Below are 17335 nucleotides of genomic sequence, written 5' to 3' on the forward strand. Positions count from 1 at the left end.
GACAGACAAGGAAGAATTATTTCTGCATACTGGAGAGGAAAAGAAATTAGTTTGTTACTCAAGGTTTTTATTTCTAAATTCTTTTACCACTTTCTTCAACACTGTGCAATGCATACTTACAATCAAGTCTTACAGATACTGATGACAGCAATCTTCTTTCCTGACAGTGGTTCTGGGATTTGGTATTAATAATGTCAACAGTATTTAGCTAATATATTTTATTTCTATTTTTAAGTATAACATTTTTAAGACAAAACATTTCCAAGAATATTTTCATGTTATTTTACAAATAGATGTAATGCCTGTTTCAACATTGCATTTTTATGAAAAAAACATTGATTATGTTGTTTGATTTTATTTTGTTAACACAATTAATTCTACAAACTTTATTCAAGAAAAGAAAATCTTCTGTTAGAATCCTCCTCTGGTATATCTAGGGGTTTTTTTTGTGGGGCGAGTAAGATTTAAACAGATAAATAGACTAATCCAAGGCAAAACTATTTAGCTTTCAAGGAGAAGATTATATTCAAAATGTAATTTATAATACTAGGCACCATTAGACATAATGTATTATTCAGCTGAACATCATAATGGTATCCAATTCACAATGAAAATTAAAAATTAATAACTTTGAAACCATTAATTTTCTGTATTCTGCATAGATATGAGAAAAGTGACTTAGTCTACCAGAAGAAAAAGTAGCAGCCCATTTTTACTACAAGCTTTAAAGATGTTGAACATGTAAACAAACAACAGAATGAAAAACATTACCCAGGCAACTCATACTAATTTATATAAAAGCAAAGCCAAATGCCAAAACAAACAAAGGGGCACTGAAATATAACCAACTATGTGATGAGTTTACTTGTTCCTGTTCGGAAGATGAAGGAAGTAGCACCAGAAACCACTATTTCCTGTAATAAGGAAAGTGTCTGTTTTGCTCAGAGCAATTAGTAATCAGCAAAATACAACCAGTCTTGCCACCACATTAGAGAACATCCTGTATATTTATCCAGGTCTTTGTGATGACATGAAGTGTTCTACTTTTTTTAGGCCATTTAAGGAGAATTAAGGGAGAAAATTACTCAGACATCAAAACCACAAATTTTGAACGGAAATAAACTTAGATGTAACTATTCAAGGACTGTATCTTTCCTCCCAAATCATTTAGGATCAGATTTTGAACAAAAAGTATAATAACTTTCTTCACTTCCCCAGTAAAAACAATAGTTTTGCAACACAGTAAGTGTCAGCATAATTTGTTTAACTACAAAACAGTTTTGAAAGATGCTGAGCAGCTTGGCTGTAGATCAGGAATGCACTTAAACACATGTGTAACTTGAAGCACTTGAGCAGTTCCAAAAGAGAAATTCTGGCTGTACTTATGTATAGTAATTCTAGAGTAATAGTCACATTTCCATTGACTCCAGTGTATCTAGGATTTGAACCACGAACTTAATTGCTTCTAATAAAATGCTTAAAACTATGGTTTGTTGGTTTATTTAGATTGACTGGAGTAGCTAAGGAAAAAAAGACAAGCTTTAGGGCACACAAGCCCTTCTTCAGAAGCTGCAGAATTCAAAGCTAATTACTAGCCAAGACTAAAAGCAAGTATAGATGTAAGTATAACTCTGGATGGAATATGGGGCCTGGTATTACTGAGAATGAACAGGAACATTCTGAAGATTCTGCAAACATGTAAACCTAAAACCACAGCAAAGGCCTTCCTTCAGACCTGCTTCATGTTGCTGCTCCATAACAATCACTGGAAGGAGGCAGCAGTTTTATAGAATCATAGAATCATAGAATCGATTGGGTTGGAAAAGACCTCCGAGATCATCGAGTCCAACCCTTGGTCCAAATCCAGTCCATTTACTAGATCATGGCACTCAGTGCCACGTCCAATCTGCGTTTAAAAATCTCCAGGGATGGTGAATCCACCACCTCTCTGGGCAGCCCATTCCAATGCCTGATCACTCTCTCTGTAAAGAATTTTCTCCTGATATCCAACTTAAATTTCCCCTGGCGGAGCTTAAGCCCGTGCCCCCTTGTCCTATTGCTGAGTGCCTGAGAGAAGAGACCAACCCCCACCTGGCTAGAACTTCCCTTCAGGTAGTTATAGACGGTGATGAGGTCACCTCTGAGCCTCCTCTTCTCCAGGCTAAACAACCCCAGCTCCCTCAGCCTCTCCCCATAGGACTTATGCTCCAGTCCCTTCACCAGCCTTGTTGCTCTTCTCTGGACCCGCTCCAGCACCTCAATATCCTTCCTGAACTGAGGGGCCCAGAACTGAACACAATACTCAAGGTGTGGCCTCACCAACGCAGAGTACAGGGGTAGGATCACTTCCCTGCTCCTGCTGGCCACGCTATTTTTGATACAGGACAAGATCCCATTGGCCTTCTTGGCCACCTGGGCACACTGTTGGCTCATGTTGAGCTTCCTGTCAATTAGTACCCCCAGGTCCCTTTCTGCCTGGCTGCTCTTCAGCCACTCTGTGCCCAGCCTGTAGCGCTGCATGGGGTTGTTGTGGCCAAAGTGCAGGACCCGGCACTTGGCTTTATTGAACTTCATCCCATTGGAATCAGCCCATCTCTCAAGTCTATCCAGATCCCTCTGCAGAGCCCTCCTGCCTTCCAGCAGGTCGACACTCCCTCCCAATTTAGTGTCATCAGCAAATTTGCTGATGATACACTCAATCCCCTCATCTAAATCATCTATAAAGATGTTAAACAGGACTGGGCCCAACACTGATCCCTGGGGAACACCACTGGTGACCGGCCGCCAGCTGGCTGCAGCTCCATTCACCAGCACTCTCTGGGCCCGACCCTCCAGCCAGCTCCTAATCCAGGAGAGGGTATACTTGTCCAAGCCATGGGCTACCAGCTTTTCCAGGAGTATATTATGGGAGACAGTGTCAAAGGCCTTGCTGAAGTCTAGATAGACCACATCTTTGTTTCTTCTGCACCTTTTGTAATCGGGAGACTCTTTTATTCTATTACAGTTCCAAGGTCTAGTATTAGAGTCTATGTCATCATGCATAGATGAGACGGACAAATCCACTTTGGTAAATATTTCATGGGAATGGTCCTGTGCAGGGCCAGGAGTTGGACTCGATGATCCTTGTGGCTCCCTTCCAACTTGGCATATTCTGTGATTCAAAGTTATTTTTCTTGGTATTTACTGACCACTACTCACAGTTGTTTAGCATTCTAAAACGGAAAGACTACTGCCATGACCCACACGTAAATGTTTGCAAAAATAAAAAGGACAACTTAATAGAAAATACTTTTAATTTACATGTAAATATCATGCAACATTCATTTGAAAGAAAGCAAATAATATTTATTGGATAAATATGGTCATAATCTACTTCATTCAATCAACAGACTTTACCTGCAATTTATTTTAAAATTGCAATTATTGAAAAAGTCTCTGAATCTCGGTAAGTAATCAGTCCTATTCTGTGGTTTGTTGATATGCTTTGTCAGCAAACTCATTGCTGGATTTGTACTATATTTATAACTAGGAAATAAAAGCTTGTATTAATATATTATAGAATTAATTTATCACAATAAGTAATGCTCATATATTTTCAAATGCAGTAAAAGCAAATTGACTGTTCAAGGTACGTACTCATAGGAGCTGCCTTTCAGAGTATATGTGAAAACACTCAGATATGACTGTCAAAAGTTTTTGCATTGTCTTATAGTTATGCTGTGCTTATGTGAGAGAAAAATGGAACGTTCATGCAGCAATTTTCCTGAATATCTCACTTAGTGTAAGATGTTATGCATTTGTTTCACACATTATACCTTTATGAATCTTGAATAAATACGTTTATCTGAAAGTCATTTAAAAAGACACCAACCTATGAAGACCTAGCATCATAACAGTAAACACTGGTTTAAACATTACTGTTGGATATTTTTACACATACACTGATCTTTATCTGCTACAATTCAAAGCTGAAATAGTTACTATAAAAAAGTTACTGAAGCTTTACACAAATAGAATGATATCCACTTTAAAATTTTTGTTGATGTGACAGTTGCATATGAATATACCTATTTATGTACCTAATTTTTACTCGCATGCAATAACATTTACAAATGCAACACTTAGTGGTTCAGTGCTGTTTCACACTTACTGGGAAATAATTTCAATTTACCCATATGTACAAAGGAACAAAACATAATGTAACTGGACCATATCCCAGAGAGCCATGTATTTCATAATATTACAGGTTTACCTGATTTTTTGTGGTTTCTTTTATGTACAATCCATTTCTACTATGGGTATACTATGTCCTAAAGTTCTACAGGATTTTGTGTGTCTTACCACTATGGAAACAAATGTGTATCTATGCGTCTGTGTCTCTTTCTCTTATAAATTAACATAATATTTATTAATAAAGTGCTCAATTTTTCAATGAGTTTTTGTTTTGTTTATTTATACTATGAAGTCTTTATCATGAGTGGTTCATTTGCAGCTCAGGGTTAGAACAGACAGTAGATTATGTAGTACCTTCTGCTGTAACTATTTAGAATTAAATTTAACAAGGTAATATTTAAAAAAAATGCAGACTGCACAACTGCACAAAAAGAAATCCTCTCTGCTGAACATTTGCTCCTGGCTCTATCATATTCTAGTAGATGACTTATTTACAGTGTTTTGAATACTGAAATATCAATTTAGATACTCACACGACTCCTGGTCTTTCGGAGAGGCTAATATAACATGAATGAAATGTCAAATTCCCCTCTGCCCATTGCTGAGCCTCCTCCTAACAAAACACATGCAGTCCACCTCTGAGGACCTCTGGATTACACTGTGTGCATACACAAAGCTGATTTTCCTCCCACATTAGTGTAATTAGTACTGCCTTCATTAAAATTAACAGAATTCTCACTGTGTGTTTTAGGGCAGCAGTGAGCACTAGGATGTGCATAGCACTCACTGGCGCACATGGCACACATCTCCTCCCCTCCCAACAGCATCATCCTCACACAATATACACCTTGGAATCTCCCAAGGCACTGACAATAATTACTTGCATCCATATTAACAAGCAGTATAAGTTTTAGTGTGCTACAAAGCTGCAGCTTCATCAATTCAGCATTGCTCAGCTACAGTGCTGGCAAATTTTAAAGCTGAACTTGTTTTGTGGTTCCAAGAAAAATTTTCATTTTGAATTAACCATACGAAATCTCTTAGTCAGAAAGGCCTTTCACACAGGTGCTGCATGAGTTCTGCCCTGTCATTAGTGACATTGCTGAACGCATTATCATAGATAATTAACATCTAAAGTATCCACTATCCATTAATTAATCACAGTAACGTGAGAGGAGAATCAGCTTTGTGTATGCATACAGTGTAATCCAGAAATTCTTGGAGGTGGAATGAAAGTATTTTGCAATGGGGCAGAGGGGCATTTGACATTTAATTCATATGGTGGGTTTGTTTTACTGTTTTTTCATCTGTTTAAATTTCAGATGTTAGATACAGCTTCTTACGGTTGGTTATGGTTTAGATACAGAAAGCCAAAGGTATCCTGGGCTGCATGAAAAGCAGCATGGGCAGCAGGTTGAGGGAGGTGATTCTGCCTCTCTGCTCTGCTCTGCTCTGGTGAGACCCCACCTGGAGTGCTGCATCCAGCTCTGGGGTCCTCAGCACAGGAAGGACATGGACCTGTTGGAACACAACCAAAAGGATGCCTTCCAGGAGGAGAGCAATAAAGTTGATTAGAGGGATGGAACATCTCTCCTATGAGGAAACTGGAATTGTTCAGCCTGGAAAAGAGAAGGCTTTGGGGTGACCTAATTATGGCCTTCCAGTATCAAAAAGGAAATAAAAGAAAGACAGAGACTTTTTAGAGAAGCATAACAGGACAAAGGAGAATGGCTTCAAACTGAAAGAGAGTAGGTTTAGATTAGATATTAGGAAGAAATACTTTACTGTGAAGGTGCTGAGGCACTGGAACAAGTTGACCAGAGAAGCTGTGGATGCCCTATCCCTAGAAGTGTTCAGGCCATGTTGGATGGGGCTTGGAGCAATCCGGTCTAGTGGAAGATGTCCCTGCCCATGGCAGGAGGGTTGGAATGAGATGGTCTTTAAGTTCCCTTCCAGCCCAAGTCATTCTATGATTCTATGAGATATGGTCCCACATGGGACCACAGCATCACATGAGAGGCCTCTCATTTAATCATAATTAAAGCCCCCCAAAAATGGGGGCCACTACAACTGTAAAAAAAGTCAAGCAGTTGGTTAAAGATCATGATGCAACACATACACTTTAAAACTGAGGCAGTAGTATGGAAGAAGATACCTTGCACCATACCCTGGAACATTTGGCTTTCTTGGCACAAAAAGAAATTAAATAAATTATATAAAAATTTATTTTATATTAGGCATGGACATATAATTATGCATATAGTTACATGCTTTATTCAGGAACTATTTTACCTTGCTCTATTCACTTTTCCAAAGGCAGAAATTCAAGTTCTTGCCCACATTCCTCTATTTCTTTCATAACAATTTTATTCAGTTTCTCATATATGATTTTATGTACTGTGTTGCTAAAGATGAGAGCAAATAAGATTATTAAATCAGATAATTTTAAATAAAATCTCAAAACCAGCAAAATAGAAGGCTGAAGGCTGATCATTATCCCTACAAAGCACTGTATTTCATTCCAAACACAAGAAATTTATCTATGAAGCCCATGCAGCAGCAGCTAAAGATAATCTCACAGAAAAATGAGCTCAAGAGCTGGTGATGGAAACTCAAAAGGAGGTCATATCAAACAACAGCTATTTGTTGTTAAACCAAGCAAAACAACAAAATCTCTTGAAGTAATCCCCTCTCAGGAATGAGGCCACGAAACACACAAAGAGCTCCTAAGCAATCTCCCAACTTGTCAGATGAAAGTAAAAGCTGTACAGTTCTAACTGCAGGGATGGAATACAGTCTCATATGGCTGTGAACCAACTCTAATCAATGAGTTAGAGCAAACCCGGTTCTGACCCTTTGGAATAAAACTGATGGATGGTGTATTGCCCAAATACAGACTATAATTAACTATTTAACTGTAGTTTCTTTCACTATCCAGTAGAATATTTTAGATTATACAAAAATACTTTAAGACATCATGGACAGATACATACTAGCTCCAGATGTAGATTCAGGCCTACACTGCACTACATTATGTAAGATATTATTTGTTGTAAAGCACTGCACTGACAAACTTTGTTCTGAATATTGGGAGTTTCCTGTCCTTAACAGAGTTTGCACAATCATTCTTCAGCCTTCTTGGGCACTGTAAAAGGAGTTTCTGTTATTCCATGATCCTGAGAGCAGCTATGTATGTGAAGGAACTCTAGAATATAATAATTTATCACCTGGGCCATTATTCCCTAAGTAGAACTAAACAACTGACATTGGTGAACACTCATATCTCTTATCATTTCAAAAGAGACTGCATAAGGAAATAATATTGGTGAATCATATGTAACCTGTACTGAGTAGTTCTTCTACTCCTGGAAAACTACACAAATTGGCTGCAAATTTCAACAGAATGCATGTCAGAGAAAATATAGGCAAGCAGATCTTCAGGAGTAGCCCCGGATTTTGTAATGTTGTCCATGTACAAAAAGGTACACCTTATCCACAGGATTGTAATAGGAAAAAGGTAGTAGAAAAGTTCCTAATTACAAAATAAAGTCTTTTTAGGTTAAAAAGAACTAAAAAAAAAAAAAAGAATTTTCTTGTATTTAAGACTAGCTATATGTGTGAAAGGGCAGATACTATACAGTTGTGTTTTCCTGCTACAGGGTGATAAAAAGAAAAGGAACTTAGGCCTATTTCACCCTTTTTGAGTGTAGTGACTGTGTTAAAAGGGAAGGAGGACAGAGAGATACTACCAAACCCTCCTAGTCAAAAGTATAAAAATGTGTGCTCTGTGCATTAAATGAAACAAAATCCACTCAAAGTTGGGGTGTCCTACTTGTAGTATCTCCATGTTTGTAACATCTGCTACTCTCATTATCACATTATTTCCACCTACCATAATCTCTGTTCACTACTTTCTTATCTCTTAATCTGTACTTTCACTTGCCAACATCCTAATCACATGTTGTTTATCTCAGAAATCATCCTTTGTCCTTGATTTCCAAACCAGAAAACTATCCCTAAACTTAATAATTTTCCTCTCCTCTGACTCTATTCTTTCCTGAGCAGCATTTGACATTGTTATCTCTACTACAGGAGGTGCCAGGAACCCCAAAAAAACACTAGTTCCCCATATGTGAGCTGAACTGTTTTGTAAAAGCTTTTATCCCATATGGTGCCAGTGTGGAAGTCTGCACAAGAGAACACAAAATGAACTATGTACCTGAACAACTCAGGAGGGCAGAGAAGCAAGTCACACCTCCCAGGTGCTCTGCCATTCTCTGAAGCAGTAACACAACAAAGATGGCCAAAACAAATGTCTGAAAGGTCTTATGAAGTCCTAAGAATTAATGTTGTTCGGGACTTCTTTAAGCAAGGATTTTACACTATGCTTTGCTAGGGCTGAGTGATGCCTACAAGCCAGAAAATGTAAAAATATTTAAATTACAGTTTGAACATTATCTACTTGATTTTTACACCATTGCTTATGGTTTATTCAGTGTCAGCATACAAAGACCCCTGCAAAGAAGAAAATCCAACACATCCAATAAAAATGGAACATTTGATACACTTTTCCTTTAAGCATGACAGGAAAAAAAACCTTTTAATTTACTAATTATAGTAATAGCTGAATCTGACTTAAGGTCTTTGTAGTCTAATTGTAAAACGCCTTCTGTGCTGTAAAATTATGCTCTTTTTAAACTCATTCTGGGGGGAAATTCTTGAGATCCTACAAAACCAAAAAATTCTAAGGACTCATTGGGCAATGAATCTCAATTCAACAGAATTGCCTTGTAGGCTCTTGTGTCTTATGTTTTGTCTAAGGTTTTTCCTGAGATTCACGAAGTTTTATCCCATGTCCACAGTGAATTCAGTGTTCGGCCCTGCTGGTGCTCATCTGCCAGGGTGGTGGGTCCCAGTTGTGGAGCAGCTCAGCTGCCCCAGGACGGATCATCCCCCAAGGTCCCTTTAATCCGATTTGTTCCATGATCCTATTATCGGGTAATGATATCTTTCCTTTGTAATCCAAACAGCACATGTGCATGGTAGGGAAAAGCTTGTGAACACTGGATAGTTTCCTTAAGAGTTTTATATTAAAGAGCAAACCAAATCACAGAACGACCTAACAGGCCATGAATCTGCAGAGAGCCCCAGTCCTGGGCTCTGGGATCACAGGATGAGCCGGGTTGGAAGGGACCGTGGTGAGTCATTGGGTCCAACCTCCCTGCTCAAGCAGGGTCATACTGGAGCACATGGAACAGGACTGCAACCAGATGGTTCGCAAATATCTTCAGCAAGGGAGACTCCACGACCTCTCTGGGCAATCTGTTCCAGTGCGTGGTCACCTGCACAGTGAAGTTCTTCCGGCTGTTCAGGTGCAACTTCCTGTGCATCAGTTTCTGCCCGTTTTCTCTTGGCCTATTGCTCGGCACCACTGAGCAGAGCCGGGCTCCATCCTCTTGACATCCACCTTTAGATACTGAGAGACACTGATAAGGTTCCCACTAAAAGTGAGTGGGCTACGCATCTCTGAGCCCTGGGGTGGGATGGCTCGTTTGGCTTTGTGTTCGGGGTGTAAAACGCGGCTGACTGACAAGTCCAGAGAGCCGCGCTGCTGTCCCTCCCGAGGGCCGACCGCCAGCACCCAGCGGCGGTGGGGTTGGACCCTGATGCCCTTCCGTGGCTCCCAGCAGCGGGAAGCAGCAGGAACCAGGGGGTACAAAGCGCTCCGGGGCGACGACCTTATCCCCTGCGGGAGTTGGTACCGCCCCGCCCGGCGCTCCCCCCGCCCCGCCGAGCAATGGAACCTCCCGCGCGCGGCGCCGTTTGAATCCGAGCCCCCAACGGCTCCCGGGCAGGTGCGCGGGGCGCGCGCGCCGTGACGTCACGCGGCAGCGGCGCCTCTAGCTCCCCGCAAGGTCCGGTCCCGCTGTGCCCCGTTCCCAGGCTCGTTCACGTTCTGCTCCCGTTGTGCCCCCATTTCCAACCCCATTCACGCTCTGGTCCCGCTGTGCCACCGTTTCCAGCCCCATTCACGCTCTGGTTTCGTTGTTCCCCACTTCCAGCCCCATTCACATCCCCATCCTGTTCCGTTCCCCTCACGCCGCCGCCCCGCGCACGCGCAGCAGCCGCGCCCGCCGCCTTTCCCGCCGTGCACGCGCTCCTTCCCCCCTCCTCCCCTCCCCGGCGTGGGCGGTGCGCGCGCACTCGCGCGCCTCCGGCGGGGCGGGGGCGGTGCCGGTGCCGCGCGCGCAGCAGCCCCAGGGCCGGCGGCGGCAGCGGCGGCCCCCGTTCGAGGCCTCGGACCGCCCGTCCCTTCTCCCGCTGTCCCAGCTCCGCGATCCCCTGGCAGAGCCTCCCCGCGCCCATCCCCGCTGTCCTGTGAGGCGAACCCGGCGCGCGGTGCCCGCGCCGCCGCCGCCGCGCCCCAGGTGAGGGAGCGGGGGAAGAAGAAGAGCGAGCGGGGAGCAGCCGCTCCCCCGCCCTCCTCAGCGCCTCCCCGCCGCCGAGCGCCGCCGCTCCCCTGCTTCCCTTCTCGCGCCGGAGCCGAACAGCCCCTTTCCCAAGATGGGGTGCACGCTGAGCGCCGAGGACAAGGCGGCGGTGGAGAGGAGCAAGATGATCGACAGGAACCTGCGGGAGGATGGCGAGAAGGCGGCCAGGGAGGTGAAGCTGCTGCTCCTAGGTAAGGGCTGCCGTGAGGGGAGGGTCCGCCCGAGGCAGTTCCCGGCCCCCCCCGGGGAGGGGCAGGTTCCCGCCGGGCTGGGCGGGGGGCGAGGGAGCCTCTGGACCGTGGGGTTCGTGCTCGGGTTCCCTCGGGAGTTCTGGGGGCGGCGGGGGGCACAGCAGCCCCTTGGGGCGGGTGGCCGCCTCGATTCCTCGGGGATCAGGGGCAGCTGCACGGCTGGTCTGTCCCGGGCCCTGCCTTCCGTGGGAAGGGGAGAACGCCCGAAACTCCTGACCTGGATTCTCTGTTCATCTGCTGAGAGGAAGGAAATGTTACGTCGGAGGATATTTACTCTCAAATGTTGCTTGTAGACCCGAACATACCCTAAACTGTTCCTATGAGAATAAAGTGCAGAAGGCGACAAAAGAACAAAAGGCAAAGCGCCGTTTAACTTTTCGCATTGCTTTTTTTTTTTTTTTCCTTTTTGTGGAACTTGCTTGTGTTTCTGAGATCTTACCGCCTTGATGGGGGTTCTACATGTATAATATAGTGACTCTCATTACGTGCCATCTCGGGTTCTTAAGTTTGGCTCACAAGTACTTGAAGCTCGCCTTTTTGTGTGTTTTCAGTGGTATACAGTTTGTGTGTAAAAGATAAGTAAGATAAGATTACATTTAAAATTACAGGAAAAAAGGAAGTGAGGATTTTAATTAGAATACATTTGTGCAGGAACTAAAACTACTGTAGAGGTTGGGGACAGCTGAATGCTGCAAGATTTGCATTGAATCGATGTTGTAGGGAATTTTGCAGTATATTCCGTATAGCTAAACCAGACTGAATCCTTCTAATCGAGAGTTAAAGCGGCTGTTGGGTTGCAGTTTCACCCTCAGATCTGAAGTTTCAGGCAAACTTTTTAAATGATTCCTCAATTTCTCACTCCCCTCGACACTGATTTTGCTGCATTGCTCGCCTCCTGTTTGTTCACTACAAACATTGCAGTAGACCTCTTAAATAACTTTCTGTTGCTAAATTCAAAAATGGCTCTAGAAGGGTACAAGAAACTGAGCAACTTTTATGTGTAGATGAAACAAATCTAGTATGAGAAAAACAAACGGCCTAAAAGGTGTTTATAGATTTAAAATTTTACTGGTGAGAGAAACAAAGCTTTTCTTTCTGGTTTGTTTTCCAGGAAGTGTTAGGTTTTTGGTTGGTACAGTGCCTATTCCTGAGCACCTTTGGCATCCTCAGATTGTTGCATGGAAAGGTTCCCCTGTATGGGATCCATAACAATACTGCAGAACATAGGGCTTTTTTTAGAAAAAGGTGGCAAAGTAATGCTTTATGTGTCTTCTGGCAAGGCATTTGAAATGATTTGTCAGTGTTTTGCTGTTCCATATGGAACTTGTAGTACCTGTAGTTGAGTACTTGTTGTAGTATTTTTCATCATATTCCTTGGATACGGATAAAGTCCATTTAAAGATGCTTTAAACTTGAGAATAGATTTTGTTGCTATTTTCAGTTGTTTAATGCTCTTATGTACAAAGCGCTATGTTACGAGCTTAAATTTTATAAATTCTCTGTTTCTAATACTGAAAAGATTTTCTGCTCGACTCATGAAATCTTAGGATATGGAACAAATGGTCAAATACATGTGGATTCTCACATTGTTCTGAGCAGTGACTTGGTTGGTTTAGTATTTCCCCATACCTTATTAAAAAGAGGTATGAAGGCAAAGCAGGCTGGCTTCTCTTAGGACCAGTGTTAGGATGATTGTTTAAACAAAGATTACCTGTATGTTTAGTGAACTCTGAAGGAGGTTTTGTACATACACCTATGGATGCATTTGTGTATTTCACATGGTTTGGAATGGAAGTTTTTCTGTTAGTGTTCCTTGGAACTCTATCAGATGTCTTAAATGTGGTGTGAATGCTTTATCTGATGGCAAAACTATTTAGAGTTACTTCCACTGGAGTCACTTTCTTCTCACCACTCACTTTCCCAATTGCTTGTTCAGCCCACATGTCATAGTTTATCATCTACTCGGTTGTACTCCTACATCTATTTATGGTCTTGTTCTGCTAAAAAGACACTGAAATAAAAGGAAAAGTACAAATTGTGGTCTGCTGCCAGGAAAATGCAGTGTATGAGGAGCATCTAAAATACCTTGCTTATGTAGAAAAAGGTCATGTAGCTCTAATGACCTAATAAATCAGATTTACTCCAGCATCTATAAAACCTGTATTTTTATATGGCGATTAGAGAATCCTACTGGAAGCTTGAGCTAGAATGCTCAAATGAAGGAAGATATGTTCATAAAATCTGTCTATTTCTAAACTTAAAATTTAATTTATTCCATTATATGCTTTTCCAAAAGTTTTTTCTAAAACAGGAAATTGTGGGGATTTAATTACGAGAGAGATGTGACATTGCTCTACCTGAAACATGACTTTGTGTACACTGTGTATCACTGATCCATGTTAGATTTATATTTTGTTGTCCTGTCTCTAGGAATAAGCAGATATATCTAATCTGTGCAAAATACTGTTGAACTGGATTATCTAAGTTCTTTTGTTATATCTGTAAATTGGTCCATCCCGTTATACAATTTTGACTGCAGGTCATTTGGAATAAAATACTGGATTCTGAACATTATCCATGTATAACTATTTTAACCTTGTAATTCTATGCACTTCAATGTGCTATCCCAACAGCAGGAGAGCCTTTCTTTGAAAATTTCTGGGAGCCATCCTCATTCTTAGAAGTAAATTGAATTTGAGCATATAGTTTGTAAGCCAGATGAAAAATGCTTGGTTTTACATGGGATTTTGATGATTATATCTTTTAAAATTATTAAATAAACAAGCTTATTTAATTTAATATTATTTTCAGTCTGTGTGTTACAAAGAAATACTTAAGTTGCATGAAAACTCTACATAAAGTGTAAGTACAATGTATTATATTGGCCAACACTGAAAATTTAACATACCAAAGTATGTACTTTTCCTTAAGCACTCTAATACTTGTGTCAAGTTGACAGATCCTAAAATTTTGTGTCCTAATTGAAGTACTGTTTTGTTTTATTGTATTTTTTTGTTATTGTTTCTTATAGATAGCTTATATACTTAGTGTGAGATTTTGGAGAAGCAGTTTATATTTTGGCTTTCTCCAAGCAGAGAAAGCAGTAGACCTAAGTTGGTTTTCTCTTCCAGGTTTGTCATCTCAACTTTTAGTATTCAATAAATAAAAATTCCAGTGACTGCAGAATGAATGTAATTCTACTCGTGCTGGGAGGTGGCAGTTCTGTGTGAGCGATCCATGTGCTGTGTTAATACACATGTGATCCAGATCAGGTGTGGATTTGCAAGTGCATTTCTGTTGAATTAGCTAAAGCACATAACACTGAATTTATGCCAACTGCAGGAGAACAGGCAGCACCTCATTTAGCAGAAGGCCTTCTGGTATGAGGTTAGCTCATCAGGTTTTATGAGTACATTCAAATTGGCAGCATAAATTTATAGGATTAGCGCTTTATCTTGTGAATTATCACATTCTTCACCTAATATAGCAAATTTAGTGTTAAGGTTCTTGTATCTCGAATGAAGAAGGCAACAGATCTGTCTTAAACGTTCTTTAGAAGTGGATCCTGGATCCAGGAGGTCACAGGCCATGTATTTGACAGCTGTAATTATGTGTCTTCTTTCTGCATAATTATGGTTGTAGATTTAAGTTCAATGGATACCTTTATACTCATGACCAACAGAGCCAGTTTTCTGTTCCTGAACAGATCCTTGTGATTCATATTGGAACATTGGCATGTCATGTTCTTAAAGATAAGTGGCTTTTAACTTAAGACAGAGTACAGCTTTTAATCTTTTCCATTGCAGTTCTTCCTGTTCCTTAAGACAGTAACTAGAACAATTCTGTTTAGTTGTTGTTTTAAATCTTCACATCCTGGGCATCTTTTTCTGTCTGCTTTTCTTTTGTTATAGACCTGCATCTTTCTGTCTGCTCAGGCAAACTGACTCCTGCTGCATACTCATCTTTTCAACAGCGTGATCCTCACAGTGCTTGGCAATACCTACCTCCCTCCAGACCTGATTGCACATTGGACTGAAAAAATGCATTTATGCTGTTCGTGCCATTACTGCTCTTGCCTTTCCTCCAGAGTATTCTCTTTCTCCACACTTGCAGACAAGAAAGACTTTAGAAGTCTGAACTTATGGGAGCTCTCAAAAAAGCCTTATCCTCACAAACAAGTATTGCACATTTCAGAGATGTTGACCTCATCTTTATAAATTATGCCAGCCTAGTCTAAAACATTTCTAACAAAACATTTCCTGTCATGCCTTCAGAGACAGCTATCTGCAGATATTTACAAAGTTCACCTCTTATTGAAAAGCTGTTTTGTAGTGCCTAAAAGAAGTGTTTGATGTTTGAATTTGATTTTTTGCTTGTTGGTCTTGTCTGTGTTACCCCCCCCGCCCCCATTTCTGCCTGTCTGCTTAGATTTAGCAGGAATTCTGAACTAAGAGCTCTCTTGCATTTTAATATGGTACAGTTGGACTCTGCAAATCAGGATTTTATTTATGTGGAGTTTTATGTCTGACTTTGTAGTTAAGTCAGGGAAATTCTCCAGCCTTTGTACTAAATATAACAATAATTTCAAAGAACAAAAGTCAAAATTACTAGATTCTCATAGTGTGATAATCCTCCTTGCTTTTGTGAAAGAAGGCTCATGGATGTGCAGAAAGCACAGCCATTCAGTTATGGTTATGTTTGTGTAATTGCAGTTTGGGTTCTTTTATGCTTGTCTCTTTCTATCTGAATGTTGGTGTAAAGGATCAACATATTAGTCTTTTGCACTAAATATTAAGGCTTTTTTTTATATTTTAGAGGTTAGAAAACATCTGAAGCTTAAGAAATGGTTTTCTTCTAAGTTTTCTTTCAAAAACAATGTAATGCTTCTTTCTATTTTTTCCCCCCCTCCTGAAGTGGAGACTGTGGTTAAGGTACTTTTTGGTAAGCTGTCCACTCCCAGCATCAGTGGGGCTTCAAGACCACACATAAATTCTGTAATACACTATAACATAATTACTGTCTTCTATTTTTTTTCTGGCAGTACAGTTTATTGTATCATCGTTGTGCTGATATGACAGTTTATTGTTCTGTAGATAATATTACCAAAATTCACCTAACCTCCTTTTGTGGAGTTATTTTTAACTCACATCAAAACTACAGTTTACAGTATAGCTCCCTGCATAGTTATGTTGGCACAACTTGAACTCAGGGCTTTGTGCTGTAGTTAGGTTGTAATGATTTATATAATCATGTTGTCAAAGTGGATTGTTCTTTTGCTGCCACGTTTTACCCTTTAGATGTTTTGGTCCTCTGAGAAGGAGAATTGAACAGTTGGCACATCCTAAAGTCTGGCTAAATAATTTGAAACCAAACCATGTGTCTGGCTTAGAGGGCATGAAATTCTGAAATCAGTTTTGTTGTCTGGCTTGATGGTTGTCTGCAGTGTTTCCTGTAACATGCTGTCTGGCAAATGTCATGGTACAAAATTGGAAGTAGAAAAGAGGTATTTAAGGTGTTCTGTTAAGTGTGAAGGTGGGGTTTTTTGTTTGGTTGGTTTTGTTGTGGGTTTTTTTGTTTGTTTGCTTGTTTTGTTTTTTTCTGGTTTTTTGTTTTGTTTTTTTTGTTTTGGTTTGGTTTTTTTTATTTTGTTTTGTTTTGGGTTTTTTTGGGTTTTTTTTTTGGTTGTTTGGTTGGTTTTTGGTTTTTTTTTTGCCATGGAAACACTGAAATAAAGATCTGAACTGACTGGATAATTAGCTATGAAAAGTTTTTTCCCAGGACATGTATAGAAGAACCTGTATTGATGAAAACTTGCTATTCTGAGGTTGAGTCTTAGTCATTGTCCAGCTTTTACTGAGGTCTCCTGTTCTCTTTATTCCCCTTGTTTGCTCAGTGCCCTACTGTGACTACAGGCTTTGTGTAAAGTACACAATTAATCTGTAAATGGGACTCAGTTGACTTCACCTGAGAGATTTTGTAACCAAAAAGTATTGAAGTTGGTTTGGTATATAGATAGTAGTTGAAAAAATCAGAACTGTGACCTGAGAGCAAGAAGTTTTGAGTGCACTGTTAAGAAAAATGCAGGTTTTGAAGTGGCTCAAGTTAGTGACATTTCTGAGTGGAAAGATAATTAAAATTTTGAAATTAGGCTATTAAGACAAAAATAAACTGTATTTGGTATGCTTCTGCAGTAAGAGATTTGAACTCTTTTCTCAGTGCTAAACATATTTTGTTCTCCTTCTCCATTAAGTAGGCACAGAAAAGACAAAATAAGATTTCTTAATCAGGGTGGGAACTGAAGGAGTGATTTTGTAGGCTGATTACCCATGTTTGTGACTGCTCATAATCCTTTCACTGTATAGCTCTAAGTATAAGAGTTGGGGACTTGGAAGATGTTTTGCATCATCATGGCTTTGCCCT

At 40.6% G+C, this 17335-nt stretch overlaps 1 protein-coding gene across 1 annotated transcript in view; it reads left to right on the forward strand.

The window, feature by feature from the left end:
- Positions 1-10417: 10417 nt before the first annotated feature.
- GNAI1 (G protein subunit alpha i1) overlaps positions 10418-17335 on the forward strand; it is a 32523-nt gene continuing 25605 nt past the window's right edge. The window contains exon 1 of the mRNA XM_064656415.1: positions 10418-10855. Within this exon, the coding sequence (XP_064512485.1) occupies positions 10738-10855 (118 nt within the window). The 5' untranslated portion in view covers positions 10418-10737. The remainder of the gene's footprint in view (positions 10856-17335) is intronic.

The sequence above is a fragment of the Pseudopipra pipra genome, chromosome 5 (assembly GCF_036250125.1).
Source record: "Pseudopipra pipra isolate bDixPip1 chromosome 5, bDixPip1.hap1, whole genome shotgun sequence".
NCBI classification, from domain to species: Eukaryota; Metazoa; Chordata; class Aves; order Passeriformes; family Pipridae; genus Pseudopipra; species Pseudopipra pipra.